Source organism: Corythoichthys intestinalis, chromosome 15 (genome assembly GCF_030265065.1).
Source record: "Corythoichthys intestinalis isolate RoL2023-P3 chromosome 15, ASM3026506v1, whole genome shotgun sequence".
Lineage (NCBI taxonomy): Eukaryota > Metazoa > Chordata > Actinopteri > Syngnathiformes > Syngnathidae > Corythoichthys > Corythoichthys intestinalis.
Window position 1 is genome coordinate 46,162,309 of NC_080409.1, and position 26,438 is coordinate 46,188,746.

At 38.2% G+C, this 26,438-nt stretch overlaps 1 protein-coding gene across 2 annotated transcripts; it reads right to left on the reverse strand.

Moving 5' to 3' along the window:
• On the reverse strand, positions 1-21,409 carry grhl3 (grainyhead-like transcription factor 3). 2 transcript variants are annotated; one of them, XM_057859448.1, is made up of 15 exons: positions 21,302-21,409; positions 20,178-20,355; positions 20,031-20,095; positions 19,425-19,686; positions 19,114-19,353; positions 16,432-16,543; positions 16,261-16,355; positions 14,388-14,546; positions 11,525-11,600; positions 11,331-11,440; positions 10,708-10,733; positions 7,515-7,600; positions 7,341-7,426; positions 7,183-7,247; positions 1-835 (listed from the first exon to the last, which is right to left on the reverse strand). In XM_057859448.1, the coding sequence occupies exons 1-15, from the start codon at positions 21,316-21,318 to the stop codon at positions 718-720; spliced, it is 1,695 nt and encodes a 564-aa protein (XP_057715431.1). In that variant the 5' UTR covers positions 21,319-21,409; the 3' UTR covers positions 1-717. The 2 variants fall into 2 exon arrangements, with proteins under 2 accessions (XP_057715431.1, XP_057715430.1); XM_057859447.1 differs by having other exon boundaries at positions 11,331-11,452.
• Positions 21,410-26,438: the final 5,029 nt, after the last annotated feature.

A 26,438-nucleotide genomic window follows, 5' to 3' on the forward strand; every position in this document is an offset into this window, starting at 1 on the left:
ATCTCATACATATGTTTTATTTATTTTTTTAACAAAAAAGAAAACGGCAAGACTAATGCAACTATTTGCCTTTTGCTTAAATGATGAAATATTACGGGGGTACATGTTCACTTTGAAATGATGCGTAACATATGAGGAAGCACAAAACACTCACACGCCCATACACAATACACTCATAACATCCGTACTAAAATAGCATAAAAGGTGGAGCTACAGTCTCCACCAAACAAAAAGGAAATGTCCACAGTTTCGGGGCTAAATGACAAACAATACTAATTCTGCTTGTGGTTTGACGGAGGGAAATGTGTGACGTTTGCTTGTGAATTAATTAGGGGTGAAACTACCAGGAAACCTACAAGAAGGCGGCAGTAAGAAACGTTATTAGCAGGCTTTTTGTTTTAGCGTGATGTATTTAAAGAAAAAAGGGACAACGATAGCAACCTGCTAATTCCATATACACTGAATTGCAAAAATTGCAGTTTATAAAAACACTGTCATATCAAACTATTTACAAACGTATATGTACAAGTGTAACATCATAATTGCTTTGTCAAATAAGAACGACGGCCGTATTTACAAAATGGAGCTATTTACGTCTGAAATTGAAAGGTCAGCTCAGGTGTCGCATTATTTTGGTCAGTCCACAGCTGGTTGTTTTGTCCTTGGCGTACTGATGGCGTAGTGCTTTTGAGACGTACTGTAGATGTGTTGGTGCCATCATACTTCGATGAGAGTGACCTGGAATTGACCGCCGACCACCTCCGATATCTCGATTAGGAAAGCCGATTGGTTGGTGTAGTGTTCGATGATGATGTCGTCCATGTTGACGTAAATCCTGCGAGGAGGGGAGAAAGATTTTAGTCAGCAGTTGTTCAAGTATAAGAAAATGTAAGATTCTCATTTAAATCTACAAATATTAAACCGAGCAACTCTGGACTTGACTTCTAGGTCAGTGTTTCTTAACCTGGGTTCGACAATCGAACCCCTGGGGGTCGGTGATGGTTAAGACATGCTTATACACTTACTAAATCCAGGCAAAATGGCATTTCGGAACAGTTTTTTGGACTGGTTTGCTCAGTGGAAGATTGACTCTCACTTTGTATGAGGAAGTGCAACAAACCTACGCGCATGGTGGATTATGTTGACATAAAAAAACAACATTTGCGTTATATTATACACCGTGAAAATGTATGTGATGCAAGGATGCTTATACAGGATTGTCAAATAGATTTATGAATAAAGTTTCATTTTATCTTCCAATATGAAAAGCAAATGCAAATGGCAAAATTATTTGTAATTACCGTAATTTTTTTACTATAAGGCGCACCTGACTATAAGCCACCACCCACCAAATTTGACATGTAAACGGGATTTGTTAATAGATAAGCCACACTGGACTATAAGCCACAGCTGTATTACGAGATATTTACCCCAAAAGATATTAACCGGCAACACTTTATTTGACAGCGGCATCATAAAACTGTCATAAGACCAAATGAACCACCATGAAGCTTCATTTGGCCCTCCCTGCTTCCTTAGGGGAGACAGTCAACCCTATGCTACCACCTGCTGTCAACACTGTTGTCATCCAACATGCTTCCTTGCATGCATTGCAGCGCTACAAAGGTAAATAACAATCAAAATTCATGTTCTCTGCTAATTATTTCTTCAGTTACTGTTCCAGTTGTTTCATTAATTGCTAGTTATGGTATTTGGTAACACTTTATTTGACAGTGGCACCATATGACTGTCATATGAGCATCATAATTATGAAATGACACTGCCATGAGAATAAATGAACTCTTATGACAGATGCCATTTGAGGCATAAGACAATCGTAATCATGACATGACACTGTCATTAGCGATGTCTTTTAGTGTCATCTGGCAAATATCTCACTTTCGAATGGATGTAAAAGATCTGAGCTGTCAAATAAAGTCTTACCTATTAACCCAAATAAATCAACAAATAAGCCGCACTGGACCGCACTTGAGTGAGGATTTTTTTTTTTTTTTTTTGAATGCAGATTTTTTTGTACAAATTTTGCCGATAGTTTTGTGCACCAATAAAATACAGGGTGTTATATTTAAGTTGATACAGTATATAAGATGTAAACATGACAGAAACTACATGATCAAGGTTAATACAACTTAACAGGCTTAATGTTGAGCAATATAAGATTTGTTCCTCCAAATTTGAATACTTTGCACATTGGGCTTTAACCTGCTTGCTTTGATATATCGGTTTTTAATTTGAGAAAAAAAAAAAAAAAAAACATCCGAAGGGTTCGATTAAAGCAACTCGTCAGTACCTTAAGAAAGGTAAAGCACCACTGTTGTAAATGGTTGAAAAGTTGCAGCTATCGATTACTTCAGTAGTCGATTTAGCTATCAACTAGTTCGTTCGAATAATTGAGTAATCAAATTAGGAACATTTAATGCGTTGCAGAATAAAGTTTAGGAGATGTAAAACAAAGGCTTGCTAAGATTGCACTTTCAAAAGAGCATTAAATGCGAATACAAAATAAAATTTCTGAGTGTTTCTTCAAACTATGCAGAATTGTAATTTCATAAAAATAATACATTAAAATACATTAAGATATCTGGTAACGGTTTAAAAATAAATAAATAAATGAGGATCCAAGTACAGCAAGAGAACATTTCGCTAACTTGCAAAGCAAAAGTCCACTAGCTTAAATGCTACAAAATGCAGTTTTTTTTTGTTTTTTTTGTTTTTTACAATGCTCTCAGCAAATCGTTCGAACACATATTCCCGCAAAAAATGGCTAAATATATTTATAAACTAATTACAAATGTATTAAAAAATGCAGAATTGCAATTTCATTAAAAATAAAAATTAAAAAAAACTTGCATAGCAAAAGTTCACTAGCTTAAATGTTGTAAAATGCGAAGTTGTTTTTTTTTTCAACAATGCTCTTAACAAATTGTTCAAACACATATTCCCGAAAAAAAAAAAAAAAAACGGCTAAATATACCTATAAACTGGATTACAAATGTATAAACAATCATATTCGCCCAAACAACAACCTGGCCTAATGTTGGTCTTAACAGGGAGCAGCTGGATTCAGCCATGTTTAATGAGTTATTCTCATATTCACTGTGTGTTTGCACAGTTTTATTGATTTGGGTGGATACACTACCCTCTAGTCTGCCTCATTTGACATGGCTGAATCCAGCTGCTCCATGTTAAGACCAACATAAGCCAAGTTTTTGTTTGCGCTAATGTTTTTTTGAATGCATTCCTAATTTAGTTTATAGGCATATTTAGCCATTTTTTGTGGGAATATGTGTCTGAACCATTTGCTGAGAGCATTGTTAAAAAAAAAAAAAAAAACCTAAGAAAAACCCGTTAGCATTTTATAGCATTAAGCTAGCGGCTTTGCTATGTAAGTTAGCCAATTGTTTTTTTGTTGTACATAAATCCTTATTTATTTATTTTTTTAATACTGTTTGAGGCTCAGGTATTTTTATTTTTCCTGTTTCTCATCCGATTACTCGATTATTCGAACTAACTGGTTCATCGATTAATCGACTACTAAAATAATCGATAGCTGCAGCCCTACTCGAGTTAATCGATTAATCCATTGGACTTACTTCTGGGTTTTTGAAAAATAAGTAATTGAACGAACAGATTGAAAACCAAAAAGAAGTAGACTTGGTTTTGAATGGAAGTTTAAAAAAAAAAAAAAAAAAAGTTGTTGTAAATTGAATGTTACACCCGTAATGGTTCATCGGTTGAGCTGACGTCTTTTCAACTCAAATTCTTCTAGTTTGTTGAACACCAAGTAGAAGACTGAACAACCTGGAGGAAATCCTGCTACTCTCCAAATAATTTAACCTATTGATAATTGAATAGAATGCAACTGGACTTCTAGTTTATTAAACGAAACAAGAATTTGAATAGAAGGAAGTAGGAAGAACATGAAAAAACTCAAGTGTCCTTCCTCATTAGGGAGACAACTGTACGTGTTTTGTTGTGATAAAACCGAAAACAAGACTGAACTTTGTCTTGGCGGTTAACAACGAAATTGCAGTCTTAGTGTTCAACAACCTGGAAGAAGTTAAACGAGCTTCCTATGAGTTTAACTGAAGGTACCTCAATTTAGTGGTCTTTTTAAAATGTATTTGTTTACATTCTGCTGTTTTCTAGATTAAGTTCTAGATTTCACTTTTAGATTGCCTTACCTACTCAATGTTTGTGGCAGGCTAAAGCTGCATTGAACATAGTCGTCATTTTACTTTTAACAAACTAACTAGAGCTGAAACGAATACTCGAGCAACTCGAGTAACTCGAGTTTAAAAACTGATCCGAGTAATTTTATTCACTTCGAGTAATCGTTTATTTTGACAGCTCTAAGCATCACGTTTTGTTCGGACTACTTTTAATGCGGGACAACGCGCTGATGTCACATGCGTAGAGGAAGAAGCAAAAAAAAAAAACTTACTGCAGCCGACAGCCGCTACAAACGACGCCGACGTTGCTAAACACTAGCCCGCACGATGCTATGTTGGTAACAGGTAGCGTCTGATGCGTCTCATAGAGATCACATGTATGTTGAACTAGATGCGAAATGACAGAGTCAGCGGTGTTAGTAAACAGCCGCCATCTTAAAGCAGTGGAGCGCTAAGCGCTAATAAATAAGATTAACGTTACTGTCACTAGCTCACGTAACGTTAGCCCTGCAGAGGACTAGGTTTCTATTAGGGCTGCAGCTATCAAATATTTTAGTAATCGAGTAATCGACTGAAAATTCTATCGATTAATCGGATAAAACAAATATATATATATATATATATTTTAAATTATAAATATACATGAGAAAACAAGACATTTCATCTAATCTTGAACCATTTCCAGTCAATCAATGTCTTTATTTTCGATGTATATTGTTGAAAACAGCCAACAATTGCATCTCAGATGAACTAGAATTAAAAAAAAAAGACAAATTCACTGCTTTCACTCAAAAACTTTTAGCTCTTATTAAAAAATATATATATATATATATCTTACCTTAAAATGCCGTTACGCTTGATAACACACATCACTTAAAAGTTAAGGATTGTTTCCCACGTGTTTCAATTGAATTTCTCTTTGTGTCAAGCCATTTTTAAGTTCTAGTTAAGTTTTAAGTTAGTCTAAACTGTAAGGCCTGATAGGATTTTGAGTTTTTGCAGTGTTCAAAATAAATGTATGATACAGGCTGTATTGGAGCACATTAGGGACCAGTGCTACTTGGTGTTTTATCCAGCAATGACTACTGAGCTAAAATTGATAGTTAGCATTATTAAGTTTTTATTTTACACCCTCATCACTCCACAATGCTATGTTATGTTAAAGCCTGTATGTAAGACACGTTAGCCACGCATCGACAGTGGTCATAATTAATTGAAACCTCCGCAGGGCTAACGTTACGTGAGCTAATGACAGTAACGTTAATCTTATTTATTAGCGCTTAGCACTCTTTAATAGCGCTTAGCGCTCTACTGCTTTAAGATGGCGGCTGTTTACTAACGCTGCCCAGACACGACCGAGTCTGTCATTTCGCATCTAGTTCAACATACATGTGATCTCTATGAGACGCATCAGACGCTACCTGTACCAACGTAGCATCGTGCGGGCTAGTATTTAGCAACGTCGGCATCGTTTGTGGCGGCTGTCGGCTGCAGTAAGTTTTTTTTTTTTTTTCCTTCTTCCTATACCTACGTGACATCAGCGCGTCCCGCATTAAAAGTAGTCCGAGCAAAACGTGATGCTTAGAGCTGTCAAAATAAACGATTACTCGAGGTGAATAAAATTACTCGGATCAGTTTTTAAACTCGAGTTACTCGAGTTGCTCGAGTACTCGTTTCAGCTCTAGTTTCTATTAATTATGACCACTGTCGATGCGTGGCTAACGTGTCTTACATACAGGCTTTAACATAACATAGCGTTGTGGAGTGATGAGGGTGTAAAATAAAAACTTAATAATGCTAACTATCAATTTTAGCTCAGTAGTCATTGCTGGATAAAACACCAACTAGCACTGGTCCCTCATGTGCTGCAATACAGCCTGTATCATACATTTATTTTGAACACTGCAAAAACTCAAAATCCTATCAGGACTTACAGTTTAGACTAACTTAAAACTTAACTAGAACTTAAAAATAGCTCGACACAAATAGAAATTCAATTGAAACACGTGGGAAAAAATCCTAACCTTTAAGTGATGTGTGTTATCAAGCATAATGGCATTTTTAGGGTTTTTTTTTTTTAATATAAGATCTAAAAGTTTTTTTGAGTGAAAGCAGTGAATTAGTCTTTTTTTATTCTAGTTACATCTGAGATGCAATTGTTGGCTGTTTTTAACAATATACATCGAAAATAAAGACATTGATTGACTGAAAATGGTTCAAGATTACATGAAATGTCTTGTTTTCTCATGTATATTTAAAATTGCTCTTCACCTAAAGATATATTTGTTTTATCCGATTACTCGATTACTAAAATATTCGATAGCTGCAGCCCTAAAACTAACGCGATCTCACGTCTGACGTAAATTCCAGGCAATGGTGCGTGTAAAAATACTATCTCCAGCATCGCCGATGTCTCATAAATCGAAGCTGTCTTGACTCTTTCTCCTCCCCGGCACTGCCTCAACCCTCACCTATAAGCCGTTCAAAGACTATAATGAGTGAATTAGCGGCGCGCTCATGCGCTGCGCCTTTAGGCTAGAGGCCGATTGAAGACGAGGAGGGAGGGGAATTGCCGGGAGAATGTAACACAACCTGTTGGCTCAGCTTCTGGTCCCCGAGGTGACAAGTGGCCGGGAAACAGAGGGAGACTTTCAGAAATGTTTTAGTCCTTAACGACAGATGTTCATTTTAGCAGCGTGTGTGACTGTTGCATTTATCAAGGAAAATTTCTTCGTTGGAAAACTGCCTGATTCGCAAGATAATAGAAAGACAACAATCAGCGTGACTCATCGTCAGGACTTTTGTAATATTTATATCCTTTCTTAGTCATATTTTTTTTTTCCGCGAGGGGGGGAGCTACAATTAACACATTCCTTGAGGCTGAGCCAAAGCGAGCAACCAACAGAGCCGGTCCGCCCGCATGAGATTCCGCTCTGGAACTCATCACGGAGTCCCACGAGTCAAAACAAAAAAACAAAAGGCCGCTTACCCTCGTTTACATTTCTTGTAGATTTTCCCAATGGTGTCTTCGTGCATGCCGTACTTTTCTGAAATCTGACAACGGAAGAAGCGATGATGAGTTTTCGTGAACGTCTTCCCGAAGGCAATACGCCATTGTACATTTTTTGTTAATCGGGGTGTACGCACAGCTTCTCGAAGGCCTGACACTGTTGGCGTGCTGAGCATGAGCGCGTCGAAAACCTCTTCGGCAGCTCTCCTCACATACAGCAGAACTTTAGAGGAAAACCCGTGGAAAATATGAAGCGTTACATCTCAACAATGGCTCGATGAGAGCTAAAACAATTGACTTGGTGTCATTACCTCTATTGGAATCGTCCCTGCGGGCTTGTTTGCCGGGTGGAGTGCTATTCTGTTCTCTGTCAGCGTACAACCTTTTCCGAGAAGTTCTGAACACACAAAGATAAACATGTTACACATGGAATTTCCGTGTTTTCATGAGCAATTAAACATTAGAAACTAGAATCTGTCATGTATGCATGATTACGCATGATGTCCCGATTGGCTATTGATGGTGATTCGAAGGGTTGCGCAAACGTTAAGGAAAATACTTGAAGATTTTTGGAATTGCTTTGCTTTGACTGCTACAGTTCTGACTCTAAATTGCTGGAAACGGACTTTATATATACGTATTCTCTATTAGTTTTACATAGTTCAGCATAACATATAGGGGCAGTTTACATGGCGACTCTGCGACACAAAGACACAATGACTGAGTAGCGGACTCGCCTCGCGTGCATATGGTGTCGGCGAAGACGGAAAATTCTAAATCCTGCCTCCAAAGTGGAATAATCCGATTGAGGGGGGCTTCCTCGGCATGCATATCAAAGGCTCCTGCGGCGCGAGACCGCGCCGTTAACGTCAGCACTCGTACACGTCACATTGGCCGTGTGCAGCGGTGCTACTAAACATTATAATATGGCGGAATGTCGGCTTTAATTTACTGTTTGAATAATATTTCTAAATAAAATATGTTGAATGTTTCAATTTTTGTGCCTTTTTGAACAAAAAAAAATGCCATTGCTTCGAGTGGGCGGGCATATTTTTTTCCGGGCTGAGGGAGCTTGGTGGGGTCAAAGTGCATCATTCTCTGTCGCCCTGTATATCTGCACTGCCCCCTAGGGCCTGGCATTATTACTACATCGTTTTCATGCGGAATTGCGACATTGTTATTTTGGTGTTTTGGATGGTTTGTTAGCATGTTCTTTATGCTATAGTTATCTGGTTAACTCTTAATAGCTATGGCCACGTTCGCGTTCTGCCTTTGGAAATGTGTGTTCAATTGTATTATTGACTTTTTTATATTAAAATGCATGCTTTTAGTTTGTGGCGCTTTCACGCCCACGTGGGGGCGCACTCGCACTCGTTTACGTGAAGAAGAGCACTCACGCGCCAGAAGAAGACTGACAGCTACGCAGCTTTGAGTGGGCGAGTTAGCGAGAGAGGAACACTGCTGCAAACCTTCGTTCATTGTTTATGCTTGTAAAATATCTCTACAGAGGCAACGCCTGTGTGTATCATCTTTTCTGTTGTTGTTGTGTGTTTTCCACCCGCGATCGGCCACTCAGAGCCAGTTGTGTGGTTGTTTGAACGAAGTGCTAATGCTAGCGAATGCATGCTAACCATTTATGTCATTGCTGTAAGAACACCTAATTATCATTTATTTACGTTGACGCGAACCTGTTTGGTATGGAGGACCAAATTGATTCAGCAAATTATACGGACGTGCAACATCGTCATTTGGGAGTTCGCTGTATAGCCAGGACCGAGCCGTAGCGTCCCGGTGAGGACAGTATATTCGCATTTCGTTGTTCATGCACTGTACACTGTACATTTATTCAGCATGTTGTTATCTATTGTATTTTTATATTAAGTAGAGATGTCGCCGATCGATCGGGTCCGATCACGTCATTTTCAAAGTATCGGAATCGTTAAAAAAATATCGGACATGCCTTTTTATAATATATATATATTTTTTAATTAAATCGTTTTCGAATTGTATTTAACGTTACAGACATAATATGTTACACTCATCCAGAGTCTTTAGTTTAGGCTTAAGGTAGGGTTATTAAATTTATCCCGATAAAGGCGGTAATCAATTTTTATGAAAATATATCACGTTAAAATATTTAACGCAATTAACGCGTGCGTTGCACGACCCACTCACGCATTGTTTCGCTCTATCTGTAATGGCGCCGTTTTACCTATATAGAGAGATAAAAGGCAGCGTAAAATGAGTAGAGTGAATTTTGGCAGTATTTGGAGCCTTTTTTTAATAGGCTAAAGCCTTACAATCCCTCTCCCTACGATTAGAAATATAATGGGAAGCAATGTGGGGAAGCAAGGTAGCAATTGATCTTTTTCTTAACACCTTGTGTTATTTCCCAACGCAGAGAAGATATGTTAATTGGTAGCACTACGCACAGTCATAGTTGCACTTCCCATAATTGCATTTGGGCATGGCTACAGTATCATTTACTGAAAGCTCAACAAATACATTAGATGGCAATATTTAGTCACAATATACAAAGTCACATTTATCCTTTAAGAATTACAAGTCTTTCTATCCGTGGATCCCTCTCACAGAAAGAATGTTAATCATGTAAATGCCATCTTGAGGATTTATTCTCATAATAAACAAATACAGTACTTATGTACTGTATGTTGAATGTATATATTCGTCCGAGTTTTATTCATTTTTTTTCATAATGCATTGCCAAAATGTATTTGATCGGGAAAAATTATCGGGAATGATTGGAATTGAATCGGGAGGGAAAAAAAGCAATCGGATCGGGAAATATCGGGATCGGCAGATACTCAAACTAAAACGATCGGGATCGGATCGGGAGCAAAAAAACATGATCGGAACAACCCTAATATTAAGTTGCCTTTCAAGATGACATATCTGTTCTCTGTGTGGGATTTTATCAAGTAATTTCCCCCCAAAATGCGACTTATATACGTTTTTTTTTTTTTTTTTTTTTCGTTGGGCATTTTATGGCTGGTGCGACTTATACTCAGGAGCGACTTGTAGTCTGAAAAATACGGTACTCTTAAAATGAGGTAACAAAGTTCCTAACTCAATTACTTTTTGGGAGACATAATTTGCAACGGTAATAATTTTTAAAGCAAGATTAACAACACTGGCTACAACTGCTAAATTGAAGGGTGTGTATAATTCCGCAAATTGAGGTTTGACCACATTAAACCCATACATTTCTGATTGAAAATATGGGCTTTGAGGGTGTGCCGTGACTTTGGATGTGTGGATATTGTAGAGGGTGTGTGGTTTAAAAGGTATAATGGGAACAGTTTCCTTGGACTAATGCAGTTATGATTGTAAATTGTGCCTAACAGGCTTCAAATGGGTGTGCCAACGCAATGCTCTAAGGGTAAACGTCAACTCTGTCAGGACGTTAATGAGAGTGCGTAGATTGAGAAATCATACATATCTGTAAATTGCAACATTTAAGTCAAAGCTTTTTTCCACGCTTACCTTTCGTTCTCGTCCATGGGCGTTGCCTGCAAAAGTAGGACACAATGATCTGATCAGACAGCTGATAAAAACATTGCTTCATGCACCCCCCTTTGTATCGTGCTCATAAAGGAATGTTATCGCTGCAAGACTGTTTCCCATAACCTTTACGCGCAATGAGGGGGGAAAAAAAAGAATAGACAGTACGCACTGATTTGGCTGAAGATGCTGCTACCACTGAATTAATTTGAATGGAAAGCTTCCAAGGCTTCTTAATTCCCACACGCACTACATTATATAATGCATAAATTACAGTGTGAGAACGCCCGGCTTGTCTGAACAGCACTGTTGTGTGTGGGAAATAAGATGAGGGTGGCGCACGGGCCATGCGAGGGGCTGACGTGCCAGGTGCGGAGGCCCCCATCGGCTCTGCTGCGGCTTGCGCCGGGTTTCGACTCCATTTCGCTCACCTCACTTTCACTATCCCCTCCCTTTTCCCACACCTTTTTTTTCCCACCGCATACTTTCCCACACTTGTTTCCCTCGTGCCTGAGCTGTTGCCTTCAGGGATGAGCGACAGGTCGGGAACATGACTCATTCAAAGGGAAGTGCCTTGATTCATTCAAGAAAATGGATAAACCTACCATGCGCTGTAAGCTGGACAGATGCGCCTCTGGGATGAAAAGGACCGGCTGGGTGATGTGGTCTTCCACAATTCGGAAGAACGTGCAGTCGCTGCCCATGGAGCTGCTTACTAGAGATTTGGCTAGGAATTAAGACATGACTTTTACAAGAGATCTTTCCGAGAGCATTGCAGCGAGTCTTTCGCAACACTCACCATTGGCGTCATTGGTTGTCTTCCCTCTCCTCTTGGTCCTCTTCCTCTCCTCATCACGCATCTTCCTCTCAGCCCCCTAAAGTTGTAACAAAGGAGACCACATTATGAAAAACTAAATTAAAGTACACACAAAGTGGTACCTTTATTTAGGAGTAGCCATGTGCCGGTATGAGATTCTGACGGTAAGATAACCTTAAGCCAAAATATCACGGTTTCACAGTATCACAGTATTGTAGTTACAGCTGTAAAATGTGTTACTTTGAGATACAGTGGGGAAAATAAGTATTTAGTCAACCACTAATTGTGCAAGTTTTCACACTTGAAAATATTAGAGAGGCCTGTAATTGTCAACATGGGTAAACCTCAACCAAGAGAGACAGAATGTGGAAAAAAATAAACAGAAAATCACATTTTTTGATTTTTAAAGAATTGATTTGCAAATCATGGTGGAAAATAAGTATTTGGTCTTTCCAAAAGTTCATCTCATTACTTTGTTATGTACCCTTTGTTGGCAACAACGGAGGCCAAACGTTTTCTGTAACTCTTCACAAGCTTTCCACACACTGTTGCTGGTATTTTGGCCCATTCCTCCATGCAGATCTCCCCTAGAGCAGTGATGTTTTGGGGCTGTCGTCGGGCAACATGGACTTTCAACTCCCTCCTCACCCCGTGGCGTCAAAATGATAACAAAAACGGGGAGCAAAAATCCCAGAACCACACGGAGGGACCTAGTGGATGACCTACAGAGAGCTGGGACCACAGTAACAAAGGCTACTATCAGTAACAATGCGCCGCCAGGGACTCAAATCCTGCAAGCCAGACGTGTCCCCCTGCTGAAGAAAGTACACGTCCAGGCCCGTCTGCGGTTCGCTAGAGAGCATTTGGATGATCCAGAAGAGGACTGGGAGAATGTGTTATGGTCAGATGAAACCAAAAGAGAATTTTTTGGTAGAAACACAGGTTCTCTTGTTTAGAGGAAAAAGAATACTGAATTGCACCATAGCCACTGTGAAGCATGGGGGTGGAAACATCATGCTTTGGGGCTGTTTTTCTGCAAAGGGACCTGGACGACTGATCTGTGTTAAACAAAAAGAATGAATGGGGCCATGTATCGAGAGATTTTGAGTGAAAATCTCCTTCCATCAGCAAGGGCATTGAAGATGAGACGTGGCTGGGTCTTTCAGCATGACAATGATCCCAAACACACAGCCAGGGCAACAAAGGAGTGGCTTCGTAAGAAGCATTTTTAAGGTCCTGGAGTGGCGTAGCCAGTCTCCAGGTCTCAACCCCATAGAAAATCTGCGGACGGAGTTGAAAGTCCATGTTGCCCAACGACAGCCCCAAAACATCACTGCTCTAGAGGAGATCTGTATGGAGAAATGGGCCAAAATACCAGCAACACTGTGTGAAAAGCTTGTGAAGAGTTATAGAAAACGTTTGGCCTCCGTTATTGCCAACAAAGGGTACATAACAAAGTATTGAGATGAACTTTTGGTATTGACCAAATACTTATTTTCCACCATGATTTGCAAATAAATTCTTTAAAAATCAAACAATGTGATTTTCTGTTTTTTTTCCCCCCACATTCTGTCTCTCATGGTTGAGGTTTAACCATGTTGACAATTACAGGCCTCTCTAATATTTTCAAGACGGGAGAACTTGCACAATTATTGGTTGACTAAATACTTATTTGCCCCACTGTATCTGGGTTAAAAAACAATATATATATGGCAGAAAACACAGACAAAACTGAAAAAGCAGTTTCTGCTCTTGCACTCCTCTTTAAGAGAAACTGCTGTATGTTAAGTCAAAACAACTGTTGTGTTTGATAGAACAATATGTCTATAACCTAAAACATTTTATTTATTTATTTATTTATTAATGGACTAAAACTTTTTAAGTTTATTGGCGAAAACATTCTTATCGACTAAAACTAGACGAAATTTGAGCTGCGTTGACTAAAACTAGACAAAGACAGAACACATTTTGAAATAACTAAAATATGGCTAAGACTAATAAGTATTTTCATCCAAAAGACTAATACGAGAATTAAAAGACCTGTCAAAAACAACACTGCCGCCAATATGATTTTGCATTTAAACCAAATTAAAGGTTAGTAAACACTGTCATGAATGTTTCCCACCAGCTATGAGAGTTAACTCCATCATGTTTAGTGTGTCTAGCGGTGGTAAAACGTGTTTTTTTACCTCTACGGCAATTGTCTGTGTTGAGAAAGAGTGTGTGTATAATTTAAATAATATACCAGTCATACATACATGCTTTTTAAGGAAAATAATTCAATTATTTTTGTTCTGATAGTAATAATGTGGAGCTGTGGCTGTGGGTCTAGGCCAGCGGTGTTAAATCGCTCCTCAAAGAGCTGCAGTGGGTGCTGGATTTCATTCCAACCAAACAAGATGAATACCTTTTCACCAATCTGGTGTCTTACAAGTGTAATCAGTTAATTGCATACAAATGCTGCTTGTTTTAACAGAAACCTCATTGGTTGAACTGTCTGTGCTAGATGTGTTGGAACAAAGACCAGGACCCACTGCGGCCCATTGTGGAATCGGTTTGACACCCCTGGTTTAGGCTTACCTAAAAGACTGCATTTATTAGAATTTTATTTACAATATTTCAGTTATCTTTTTTTTTTTTACCCACATATCTCAAAGTAACATTTCTAGAGCTGTAATTGCAATACCGTGTAACTGTGATATTTTGGCTTAAGGTTATCATACCTTCAGAATCTCATACCTATTTTGGAGTCTATTTGTTTTGTGGACCAGTTGGTTGATAAATCCTAATTCACTTACTATAATACCTGTAATTTCATTAACCAAGATTCAATGCCACGACATACCTTATCGCAGAAAATCTTGACTTGACAGGCGGCTCTGTGTATGAGCTGATTGCTCCCGGAGCTGAAGTCATACGTGTCGATCTGCAGGTTGAGAGGCAGGCCTTTCACGCCCTTCTGCGACGAGAAATCGGTGCTCAGAGAGTTGATGCCGATATACACCTGCGGGAAGACAAACAAAAAGACAACGTTACCGTGTTTTCATCTCATCGCATCTTGCTCTCAGCAGAGTCCTGACGGACGTGATGACAGGTTTAAAACCTGCGGGTGAATGAAAACAATGCGAGAGACCAGGATATAGATGTATTGTTTTTGTTTTTTTTTACATTCAGTTTTGATTTCACTTGCATTCTGCACTCCCACGGTGAAATTAATCAACCAGGGTTACTTGCACACTTCTCGTGCTGGAAAAGCAATACCTTTACCTAGTGCTGCAACGATTAATCGATTAACTCGAGTATTCGATTAGAAAAAAAGATTCAAATTAAATTTTGCTGCAGTATTCGTTTAAAGTGGCCTTGTAATGGTTTGTTTTTGAAAGTGTTTGCACTTTTAATTTTATTGATTTGGGTGGATACACTGCCCTCTAGTCCACCTCATTTTACATGGCCAAATCCAGCTGCTCCCTGCTAAAACCAACATAAGATAGGGTTTTGTTTGAGCTTAGGTTTTTTTAATGCATTCATAATTTAGTTTAAAGGTATATTTATCCAATTTTTGTGGGAATATGTGTCTGAACCATTTATTAAGAGTATTGTTTAAAAAAAAAAAAAAAAAAAGTATTTTATAGCATTTAAGCTAGCGGACTTTTGCTATGTAAGTTAGCCAATTGTTCTTTTTGTTGTACATGGATCTTTATTTTAGGGCTGCAGCTATCGATTATTTTAGTAGTCGATTAATCAATGAACTAGTTAGTTCGAATAATCGAAAAATTAAAATACCTGAGCTGAGCCTCAAACTGTATAAAAAATAAATAAGGATGTACAGTATGTACAACAAAAAGAACAATCAGCTAACTTACAGAGCAAAAGTCCGCTAGCTTAAATGCTATAAAATGCTAACTTTGAATTTTTTTTTTTTTAACAATGCTCTTAACAAATGGTTCAGACACATTACCACAAAAATTGGATAAATATACCTTTAAACTAAATTAAGAATGCATTTGAAAAAACATAAGCTCAAACAAAAACCTAGCTTATGTTGGTTTTAACAGGGAGCAGCTGGATTTGGCCATGTAAAATGAGGTAGACTAGAGGGCAGTGTATCCACCCAAATCAATAAAACTAAATGCAAACACTTTCAAAAACAAACCATTACAACGCCACTTTAATTAAACGAATACTCGAAGCAACAAAATCTAATTAGAATCTTTTTTTCTAATCAAAATTTTTGAGTTAATCGATTAATCGTTACAGCACTACCTTATTTTTTATACCATTTGAGGCTCAGCTCAGGTATTTAACTTTTTTTATGTTGTATGTTGTTACTACTACTACTACTACTAACTTACATAGCAAAAGTCCACTAGCTTAAATGCTATAAAATGCTAACTTTTTTTTTTTTTTTACTAAAATAATCGATAGCTGCAGCCCTAATTTTACCGTTACGAAACATTTTTCGTAATTTCACCTCAGACTTTTTATTCCTCTCTTCTTGTTAGCTCTACCTGCAGCAGGTTTTTTACCCGCAGCCTCACCCCAAGCGCCTTTGGGCCAAAGAGAAATCAGTACTGGCTTTAGCCTCGGGGCTACAACACATTTCTTGGATTCTTACCCTCCCTCTTCAGCCACTCCTTCTCTCCTTTTCCCCCTCTAAATCTTCTACTTTCATGTATCCCTAAGTGTATCTGTCTTAGTTTTTTGGTTTGTTTTTTTACCTTTGCTTCTTCATTGGGGTTCCAAATGAAGGAGAGGGCATTGAAGGCGACCTCCTCAATGTTACTAATGCCGGTGAATACTTCTTTATAGTCCGCTGTGAAATGGGATAGAATAAGTCAGGTGAGGCTTAAGAACAAGTGACTTTCCATGATCATGTGGTGTCAACCTACCGATATCAATGACCCTCTGCTTGACGGTCGGCTGACGCGCGTGCCAGTGGTTCCAAAAGCGGAGCTGCATTTCTGGCGACTTGTCATTCTCGAACACGGCCATCACCACCGTCTGGCGTTGGAGTAGAAAGAAACACGTGAGACGAGAAGTTAGTGTCTGGTAGAAAGGGAATCATTCATCACTCCAAATCCTCTTTTCTACCCCTGTTGTCGTTGCTTATTTACCATGACCCGCCATAACATTGTGGATATTATTTTCCCTGTACGGGCTTGACAAAGAAAAGATTGTCACCTTATGTTTAAAAAAGAAACACCACGCCTTCCCTTGCTCCTTAGCCTTTTTTGTTGGTGTTGTTATAGCACACACGTCACCTTATATGTATGGTGTGTCATTGACTATAATTGTGACAGGGTGAATTAGTCACCCAAGAGCCAGCTCCTTGGGTAGGACACTTTTTTGGGGGGAAAAGGCCTGTCGCGATAACAAATGTTAGTGTGCGATAATTTATCTAATTATTGCGATATGCGATATTATTGCGCCACCCCCCCCCCAAAAAAAAAAAAGATTTTAACTGAGAATACAGTATATATTAATTAGGGCTGTCAAAATTATCGTGTTAACGGGCGGTAATTAATTTTTTAAATTAATCATGTTAAAATATTTGACACATTTAACGCCTATGCCCTGCTCAAACAGATTAAAATGACAGCACAGTGTCATGTCCACTTGTTGTTTGTGTTTTTTTGTTTTGTCGCCCTCTGCTGGCGCTTGGGTGCGACTGATTTTATGGGTTTTAGCACCATGAGCATTGTGTAATTATTGACATCAACAATGGCGAGCAACTAGTTTATTTTTTGATTGATAATGTTACAAATTTTTAGTGCTGCAACGATTAATCGATTAACTCAAGTATTCGATAAGTAAAAAAATATTCGAATTAAAATTTGCTGCTTCGAGTATTTGTTTAATTAAAGTGGCGTTATAATGGTTTATTTTGAAAGTGTTTACATTTAGTTTTATTGATTAGGGTGGATACACTGTCCTCTGGTCTGCCTCATTTCACATGGCTGAATTACAACCGCTCCCTGTTAAGACCAACCTAAGCGAAGTTTTTGTTTGGGCTGTTTTTTTTTTTTTGGAAAATTTTTTTTTAGGTATATTTAGTCATTTTTTGTAGGAACATGAGTCTGAACAATTTAAGAGCGTTTGAGGCTCATCCCAGGTATTTTATTTTTTCATGTTCCTCATCCGATTATTCGAACTGACTAGTTCATCGATTAATCGACTACTAAAATAATCGATAGCTGCAGCCCTACAAATTTTATTAAAACGAAAACATTAAGAGGGGTTTTAATAAAAAATTCTATAACTTGTACTAACATTTATCTTTTAAGAACTACGAGTTTTTCTATCCATGGATCGCTTTAATAGAATGTTAATAATGTTAATGCCATCTTGTTGATTTATTGTTATAATAAACAAATACAGTACTTATGTACAGTATGTTGAATGTATATATCGGTCTTGTGTCTTTCCAACAATAATTTACAAAAAATATGGCATATTTTATAGATGGTTTGAATTGCGATTGATTACAATTAATTAATTTTTAAGCTTTGATTAACTCCATTAAAAATGTTAATCGTTTGACACCCCTAAATCTAATATAATATATAATAATAACTAGTGCTGCAACGATTAATCGATTAACTCGAGTATTCGATTAGAAAAAAAAAGATTCGAATTAAATTTTGCTGCTTCGAGTATTCGATTAATTATTGTGGCGTTGTCATGTCAATCAGTTTTATTGATTTGAGTGGATACACTGCCTTCTAGTCTGCTTCATTTCACATGGCTGAATCCAGCTGCCCCATGTTAAGACCAACATAAGATAAGTTTTTGTTTGCGCTAATGTTTTTTTTTTTTTAATGTATTTTTAATTTAGTTTATGGGTATATTTAGCTGTTTTTTGTTGGAATATGTGTCTGAACCATTTGTTAAGAGCATTGTTAAAAAAAAAAAAAAATCTTAACGTTTTATAGCATTTAAGCTAGCTGACTTTTGCTATTTAAGTTAGCCAATTGTTCTTTTGTTGCACAGAGATCCTTTTTTTTTTTTATATGCCGTTTGAGGCTCAGCTTGTCATGTTATTTATCCGATTACTGGATTATTCGACAGACTAGTTCATCGATTAATCGACTACTAAAATAATCTATAGCTGCAGCCCTAATAATAACACTATTAATTAAATAGATAATAACCAAATAACCCTCTCTGGGTTCTTCACAGAAAAAAGCCAGGAAATAAATAACACTATTGGGGAAAAAAAAAAAAAAAATGTTCAGGGGGCCGGACCAAAATGTAGAGGCGGGCCGTATCTTGCCCACGGGCCGTAGTTTGGGGACCCCTGGCCTAAACCATTCAGCGGGCTCCGGCACGCTGGAGATGGTCTGCAGTTAATCCGGAGCACTGACAATTTGGCCCAAACTTTGAACACCACGTTTGTTAATCGCAGCGGGAAAATTATCGCCTTCATTTTGTAATTACCGTGCGATAAATTGAATTATTGCATATTGCGAATGGGCTTTGGAACAGATGCCATTCTGGAGCAATTCCCCGTCATTTATGCAAACCGCGAAGACGCTCAATTGAACGTAAAATGAAGCCTTTTGTCTTCTTACCTTGACTTTGGTCGCAGTCACACAGGCGCTGTTGTCCACTCCCTGCAGAGTAATGGGGTAAAACTGCCCCTTGTTCAGGTAGACCATGGGTAACTCGCTAGATTTGTAAGGGGAGGCCGAGGGAGCGCCCAGAGAAAACTGGAACTCGTTTCTGTACGTCTCCGGCGGGGAGCCGATGTATGAGCCTGAGTAGACAGGACTGGAATGGTTCTCAGGGAAGGACTCGTTATAGGGAAGAGTCTAAGAAATGCACAAAATAAAGAAACCATGATAGGGACTGGAAAATCTGTGGGGGAAAAAACAGGGTATACCTCTGTCCCAGGGAACGCGTTAGTCTCCGGCCACTTCTGGAGCAAAGAGTCGAAGATAATGTTGAGTTCCTGCTTGTCGGTGTCCGCCACCACGCTGGTCAGTGTGGCGTAGGTGTCAATATTTTGCGGCAGAGAGACGGGTAGGGAGGGGCTCTGCTTGGATCCTATGACCCCCAGTGTGTAGCTGTCTGGGGCGTTCTCAGAGAGGATCTTCATGACATTTGCGGATGTCTCCAATGAGACCAGGTCATTGCTTGAAGTCCTGGTGAAGAGAAAGCGGAGTTGGTAGCCTGAAATCAAACACTTCAACTGTCTCGAGTCTCTGAGCACACACAGCTACTGCAAAATGGCGTGACTCAGGGTGGGTACTATTTGTGTCTTAATCCAGCTCTTGTTTGAGTTTCTCTGTGAGGTGTTTAACATCTTGAAGGGGAACACTGGAGATACTAAGGTAAGGAGCTCCAGTGGGGGCAGAAGGAGGGACTGCTATTGTCTGCCCAAGTGTTGTGCAACTTCTTAAACGAGGCAGAGTTGATGATGGATTTGAATCAGGACTGTGTTAGACTTGAGGATTACTATTTTACTACTTTTTCATGACCTTTTTACCTCTCAGTTGGTTTGCAGATGCTACCGTTTCGACTGCAAATGGGAAGCTTCTGTTCCTTCTGGTTCTGATGGGACAAAATGATGAAATGCTGAGTCTGAGGAGGCTCTAATTAATTAACATTTGACTTGAGTCGTGACAATTTTTACCTTGCACTGTTCATAGAGCATGGTTATGGCTGCCAAGTCGTCTCCCGGATGAAGTCTGGGTTTGCTCAGGTTCTCTTCGGGCACGGCACTATCCAGGTAAGACCAGGGGTCCATGCCGTAGTTTGTGTTGTAGCGGTTATAATTGAAGTTCTCGCTCTGAAAGACCACTCCCAGAGTCCTGCGAACATCATACGTTTAAATAGAGTGAAAAAAAGGAGCAGTAGCTTTGCCTCAAGGCAGCTGCGAAATGTTTCGATTGCAAAACCGCAGTGCTGAGTAACATCTTACAATACAAATGTATGAAAAGCCACAGGACCACCCACTCATGAGTCTTTCCCCACCCCACTGACAAAACATCCACGCATCTTGCACTTTGCGGTTTCCAGCGAAAGCAAAACAAAGCACATTCTTCAATCCTGTACAAACATTATTTATTTGTAGAGCTCTAACAAGAGATGCTCGTGGTTTTCACCTGCGACCAAACCAAATCCCGGGATTTAGAGGATTGGATTTGTTTAGAGAGACAGAGCGCGACTTCAGATAAATATCCCAGATTTAATGAAGCCCCCTTGAAGGTTTACTCTGGATAAGCAGCTCATCAAGTGTGATGACAGCAGGGAAAGACCACAAGCGGTCACCACTTTGAAAAACTCTTTGACTATCGAGTGTTTTTGCATGGATTCTTAAGGCTTAGTGTATGGGTCACTGGCACTCAGGTGCACCTGACTTGTAAACCTCAAAACCAACACTGCAAACAACAGTTAAGGGTGGGAGCCAACCATCTGAGGTGGGCTTCTAGAGTTTCCTCATTATGTAATTCAATGCATTACATGCAGTCATTGCCCAGTGTCTCCATCCAACACCTAGCAAGGAGATTCCTATTTCCCGCTCTTTTGTGCTTTCTGGCCTCTAGGATAGTGAGACAAGCGCAGACCCAACCATTCCATACTATCCATATCAGTTTTCCTAGCAAAAACACCCCTTTTTAAATCAAGCATCTTTCACATGGGGGTCTCGTTGCAGATACAGGAAGAAGGGGAGGGGGTGCGGCAACGCGGAATCCAAAACATATCGTCTAACTTTCTTTGAACCTTACTGGCATAAAATACAGAGGCAGAACTTACTCAGTCTCTTTGGTCATGTCTCCAGTCCAGATGAGCTGGAATAAGTTCCTTTGTTTGTGATTTACTTTGTGGATGACGTGAGCCCGGAGTGACACGCCACGGTGACTTGAGTATTTTGATGGCTTCCTTCGGGCCACATTTTATTTATACAAGCAGCAGCCTTCCCCTGCTCTCCTCCCATTGGCTGACACACCTTAAACAGGTGTCTAAAAGGACAGATGCTGGATCATTAACCCCCTCCGGCCCAGAGAGAGAGAAACTACCTTTGCATGTGCATGCTGCACAGCTCTTTGCAAGACAATCTGAAGCAAGGGGAGCCCTGAATGTCATTAACGGTGCAACATAAAAGAGCGAGATTAGGGATCTCACAGGCGTCAATGCCGGCAACTCTGGCTTTGATATGCTGATCGATTTCCAGTTTCATTCCCAGGTTTTGGTGCTTTGATCGCAAATAATATTTGGTAGGCATTGAATTGAGGAAACGAAAAGTTATTTACATTTCATACAGATGCACTAAAACATTTTTAAATAACTGAATAAATAATACAATGTACTTGTAGAGCATTTAAAAGTTTGTGTCACAGCCTTAACTTTCTGACTAAATAAGTAAATAAGTAAGTAGCATGAATATGTATTTTGTGTGAATGTTCAACTATTCTACTTTTTAAAACGTGTTTAAAATTTTATCATTTGATAACGGTACCTTCATGCAGCTTAACTGCATAAAAATATTGTTGTATACATTTTATTACGCTGCAGTGCAAAACTTCTGAACATTATCTAAGATACTGTATATAACATTTTTATCATATAGGCACTTTGATTCATATTTTGATCGGTTTATATAGTTTAAAACAACTGAAAAAATAGATAAGTAATTGTCGACTGCAGGATTGTATTCACAAATATAAAACATATAATCATTTTCTCACATGTACATGGCGCAAAACACTCAGGTGACGGAGTTTCGCTCTGAGACCCCCCAATTTGGCCAAATTTCAAAATTGTCCTATATGCATATGTGATACATCATTAGAAAGCTTAAAATCTCAATTTCCTGGGGGAAGAAAATTTTTGAACAGGAAGGCATTTTTGAAAAAACTTTTTATTTTTAAACAGCAAAACCCTAACGAGGTGAAAGCACGCGAGAGCAGAATTGAAGACGCCATGTAGCATGTATCATCGAGTGTCAAGACACAGCTGTGAATGGGCGAGATTTTGGGGGGATTTTATGGGTGAAACATGGTAATGTAACAAGGGTCGCGATGCAGAAATTGCAGACATCAAGGAGTGGTCGAGATTTAATTGTCATATATTTTCCCTTTTAAATGTTTTTATTTTTTATTTTATTTGTTTGGATCGATTATTTATCATCTAAAATAATGGGGAAAATGCGACAGTAACAAAAAAAATACGATTAAGCGATAGTTATGCGGTAGTTATCCGTGACTTTTTTACAGACACCATTTTTTTCATTTTGACTTAATTTGTTTGAAAGTTTAAAATGTGCTAGTGAATAATTTTTTTAAGTTGTCTCTTTTTAAAAGAAAATATTAGACATCAATTAATGATTCAAAGCTAAAAATGACATTTTGAATGATATAATTAATTACCTTCGATTTATGGCTGGGTTGATTAAAAGCCGTTGCGCGACGTCTGTAAACGAGTTTCCGGGGTAAGGCGGAAAAATTAAAAATAGTTCGGGGGCTTAATGCGCCATGAATCTGGTATGGCAGCATATTGACATATTGTTCTATCAAGCACAACAGTTGTTTTGGCTTAAAATACAGCAGTTTCTTTTAAAAAGGAGTGCAAGAGCAGAAACTGCTTTTTCAGTCTTGTCTGTGTTTTCCACCATAAGTAATAGTAGACTGCAGGATTGTATTCACAAATATAAAACATAATCATTTTCTCACATGTACATGCAATGTTTTTTTTACACTTACTGCTGCAAAATGACAATAGTTAATACATTTCAGTTCCTTTTAATTGAAAAATTAAAAATGTTAGTCATTTATTTAGTTTTTGGCGGAAAACACTCAGGTGACTTGAAGTTCTGCTCTGACACCCCCAATTTGTCCAAATTTCAAAATTGTCCAATATGCATCATTGGAAAGCTTAAAATCTTTATTTTCTGCAGGATGAAAAATTTTGAACAGGAGGGCATTTTTTGACACCTTAAAATTCAAATCAGGTGAGTGAAGAATAGACATTTTTGAGACCTTTGATCGTTTAAAAAAAGGTTTGGACACCCTTTCCTGTACATAATAAATAACAAACAATTCAAGATGATCCCCCTTGTTCTACTCAAGTCTTTATAACAGGGGTTCCCAAACTATTCCACTTCGGGCTGCTGTGGGTGCTGGATTTCTTTCCAACAAAACAGCATCGGTAGGAACAAAAACCAGGACCCACAGGGGTCCTTGAGGATCCGGTTTGGGAACCACTGCTTTATAATAAATATGCATGCACTAAGGCATGTGGGTGGATGTACAATAATAAAGGAAATTTGTGTGTGAGTAAATGTAGATTTAATTTCGCCCTGTGTTCTATTTAGTTAATATAGGTAATTATAACTTTACTGCATACAGTTTTTGATTTTGGCTTGATTTTAAAGTGCGCAAAGAAAAAAAAATTGCAGGGGAATTTCAGGGGTTAAATTCCAATACCATTATATTTCATTTTTACAGTGGGTTTTTCAAATATTTTTTCAATTATGATTAAAGAATGTGAATGCGAGATACTGAGAATAAAAGGCTCCATTTGCATACAGGGAACCTATAAATGTGAGTACATAACACTATTTATTGTATTTAGCCTTGAAGCCATGGACCTAAGCTTTATGATTTAAGCATCTAATTTATCTAATTCATCGCTATCATCCCATAATAAGCAATCCAAACGACAACAATGGTCGAAAAGAGAATGGATAGCATGCTAGTCAGTTAGCCTGCTGTGTCCATAATTCTCGCGCTAGCATTCAACTGCAATGCATGTCTTTTTGTGTCTTTCCGGTGACTCGAGGTAACGGCGTGAGAGAGCATAATTAAAGACACCATGATTTTAACGAGATATTATCGCATACTTACCTTATTTCGATGCAAAAACTCTGTGTAGCATGTATCACTGAGTGTCAAGACACAGCTGTGAATGGCCACAGCGGGACTTTGTGGGGATTTTATGGGTGAAACACGGTAAAATAACAAGGCTTGCGATGCAGAATTAACAGACAACAATGAGTGGTCGGGATATTCTTTTTCATATTTACCATTTTAGACGTTTATTTATTTATTTGATTTATTATTATTTCTTTCTTTGGATCGAATATTTATCTATTAAAATATCGGAGAAAATGTGAAAGTAACAAAAAAAAAATACAATTAAGGGATCGTTATGAGGTAGGCATGCGTGACCCATTTACAGACACTATTTTTTACATTGTGACGTACTTTGTTTAAAAGTTTAAAATATGGGAGTGAATTTTTTAAAGTCGTGTTTTTTTTAAACGAAATATTAGACATCAAATAATGATTCTAAGCTAAAAATGACAGACATTTCGAATAATTAATTACTAACCTTTTTTATGGCTGGGCTGAAACAAAAGCGGTTGTGCAGTGTCTGTAATTGGGGGTCTCCAGGGTAAAATGGACAAATTAAAAATAGTCCAGGGGCATAACACGCCATGAAACTCCTATGGCAGCATATAGACATGTTGTTCTATCAAACATATAAAAAGTTATTTTGGCTTAAAAAACAGAAGTTTATTTTAAAGAGGTGTGCAATAGCAAAAACTGCTTTTTCAGTCTTGTCTGTTTTCCACCATACTAGTATATAAGAAAACAATGGTTTGTCCATATATACATGCATATATCTTACCTTTTTTAAATAAAATACTGTATTTATTTATTCATGTTTTAATAGAAAAATATCCGCAATGGACTGTGGGCGCGAAGTTTGAAGCGCGAAGTAGTGAGGGATCACTGTAAATCCATTTATTTCCTGACATTGTGATCTCTTAAATTAAATACACCACTTAATGTAACGATGTTTTTTTTTTTTTAATTTATGAGTATTTGGTTTCAAAGTGGATATTTTTCACAGAAAACATATTATTAACAATAAGTACCTTTCAACCAACATGATGAAACTATGACTGTTGCATTAAATCACATACATGCTTGAACCTTGTGAGGTCTTTACATCAATCATGCATAATGCCAAAACAGCCACTCACCCACACACATTGGCATTGGATCAAAAACAGGCTGTAAAAGTAGGAAGAACCCTTCTTCTCCCAAAGAATTTTTTTCCAAATGTCCTCTCTGGTACACAATTGTTAAAGACATAACAGCTGCAATTGGTTTCTCCTCGCTCAGCTCATCCAAGGCGTCAACGACTTGGTTTTCGATCTCTCTGGGTCCCCAAACCCTCATTAGCACATGTAAAAGATGCTCACTATCATTTTACTTATCTGGACTGAAAAAATAGATTGATTTCATTGCTTCTTATAGGAAAACATAGAGATTTCAGGGCTTTTCAACCGTCTGTTTCACTTTCAATTGTGTACTTTTCGTTTAAACTCATCGAGAAGAAGTTGAGACAAGCATCTATGATACATGCTTTAGGATCTTTATGTATAGCGTAAAGGCATACGTGTGTGTGGGTGTGTGCGCATGCGGCCGAGCATGGTGGCAAACAAACAGCCGTCACGATGGCCTTACGCGCCACTGCTACTGAGGAGGGCTTCTCTCACCACCTCTGTCTTCTCCGCCCTCTCGGTGGATTTTCCCCTCCTTTTTCTACTCTTCCTTTCGCTTTTTCAAAGAGACATGTTGAGCAATGGTGCACCAAATCCTCTATTTTTCAGCCTGTTAACTCATTGCCTGCCAAAGACGACGTCAAAGGGTTAACAATAAATATTTTTATAAATACTGTATTTGTATTGATGATTTAAAAAAATTGAAAAAGAAAAACAGTAAAAATATTTTTTCAACTTATTTTTTTTTTTAAATATACATTTTAAATAAAAAAACAAACGACACAGTAAATATGAGCCCTTTTTGGTAAAGAAAGAAATATAAAGAGGAAAAAACTTTCGTTTTACATTTTTTGAAAATTTGGATTTAAATATATTTAT

What these genes read in the sequence shown, in the direction of transcription:
- grhl3 (XM_057859447.1), bottom strand. An exon ending in TGACTGCGACCAAAGTCAAG is followed by an intron (nt 16,544 to 19,113) that starts GTAAGAAGACAA and finishes CTCCAACGCCAG; the next exon opens with ACGGTGGTGATGGCCGTGTT. An exon ending in TCAAGATTTTCTGCGATAAG is followed by an intron (nt 11,601 to 14,387) that starts GTATGTCGTGGC and finishes TTACAACTTTAG; the next exon opens with GGGGCTGAGAGGAAGATGCG.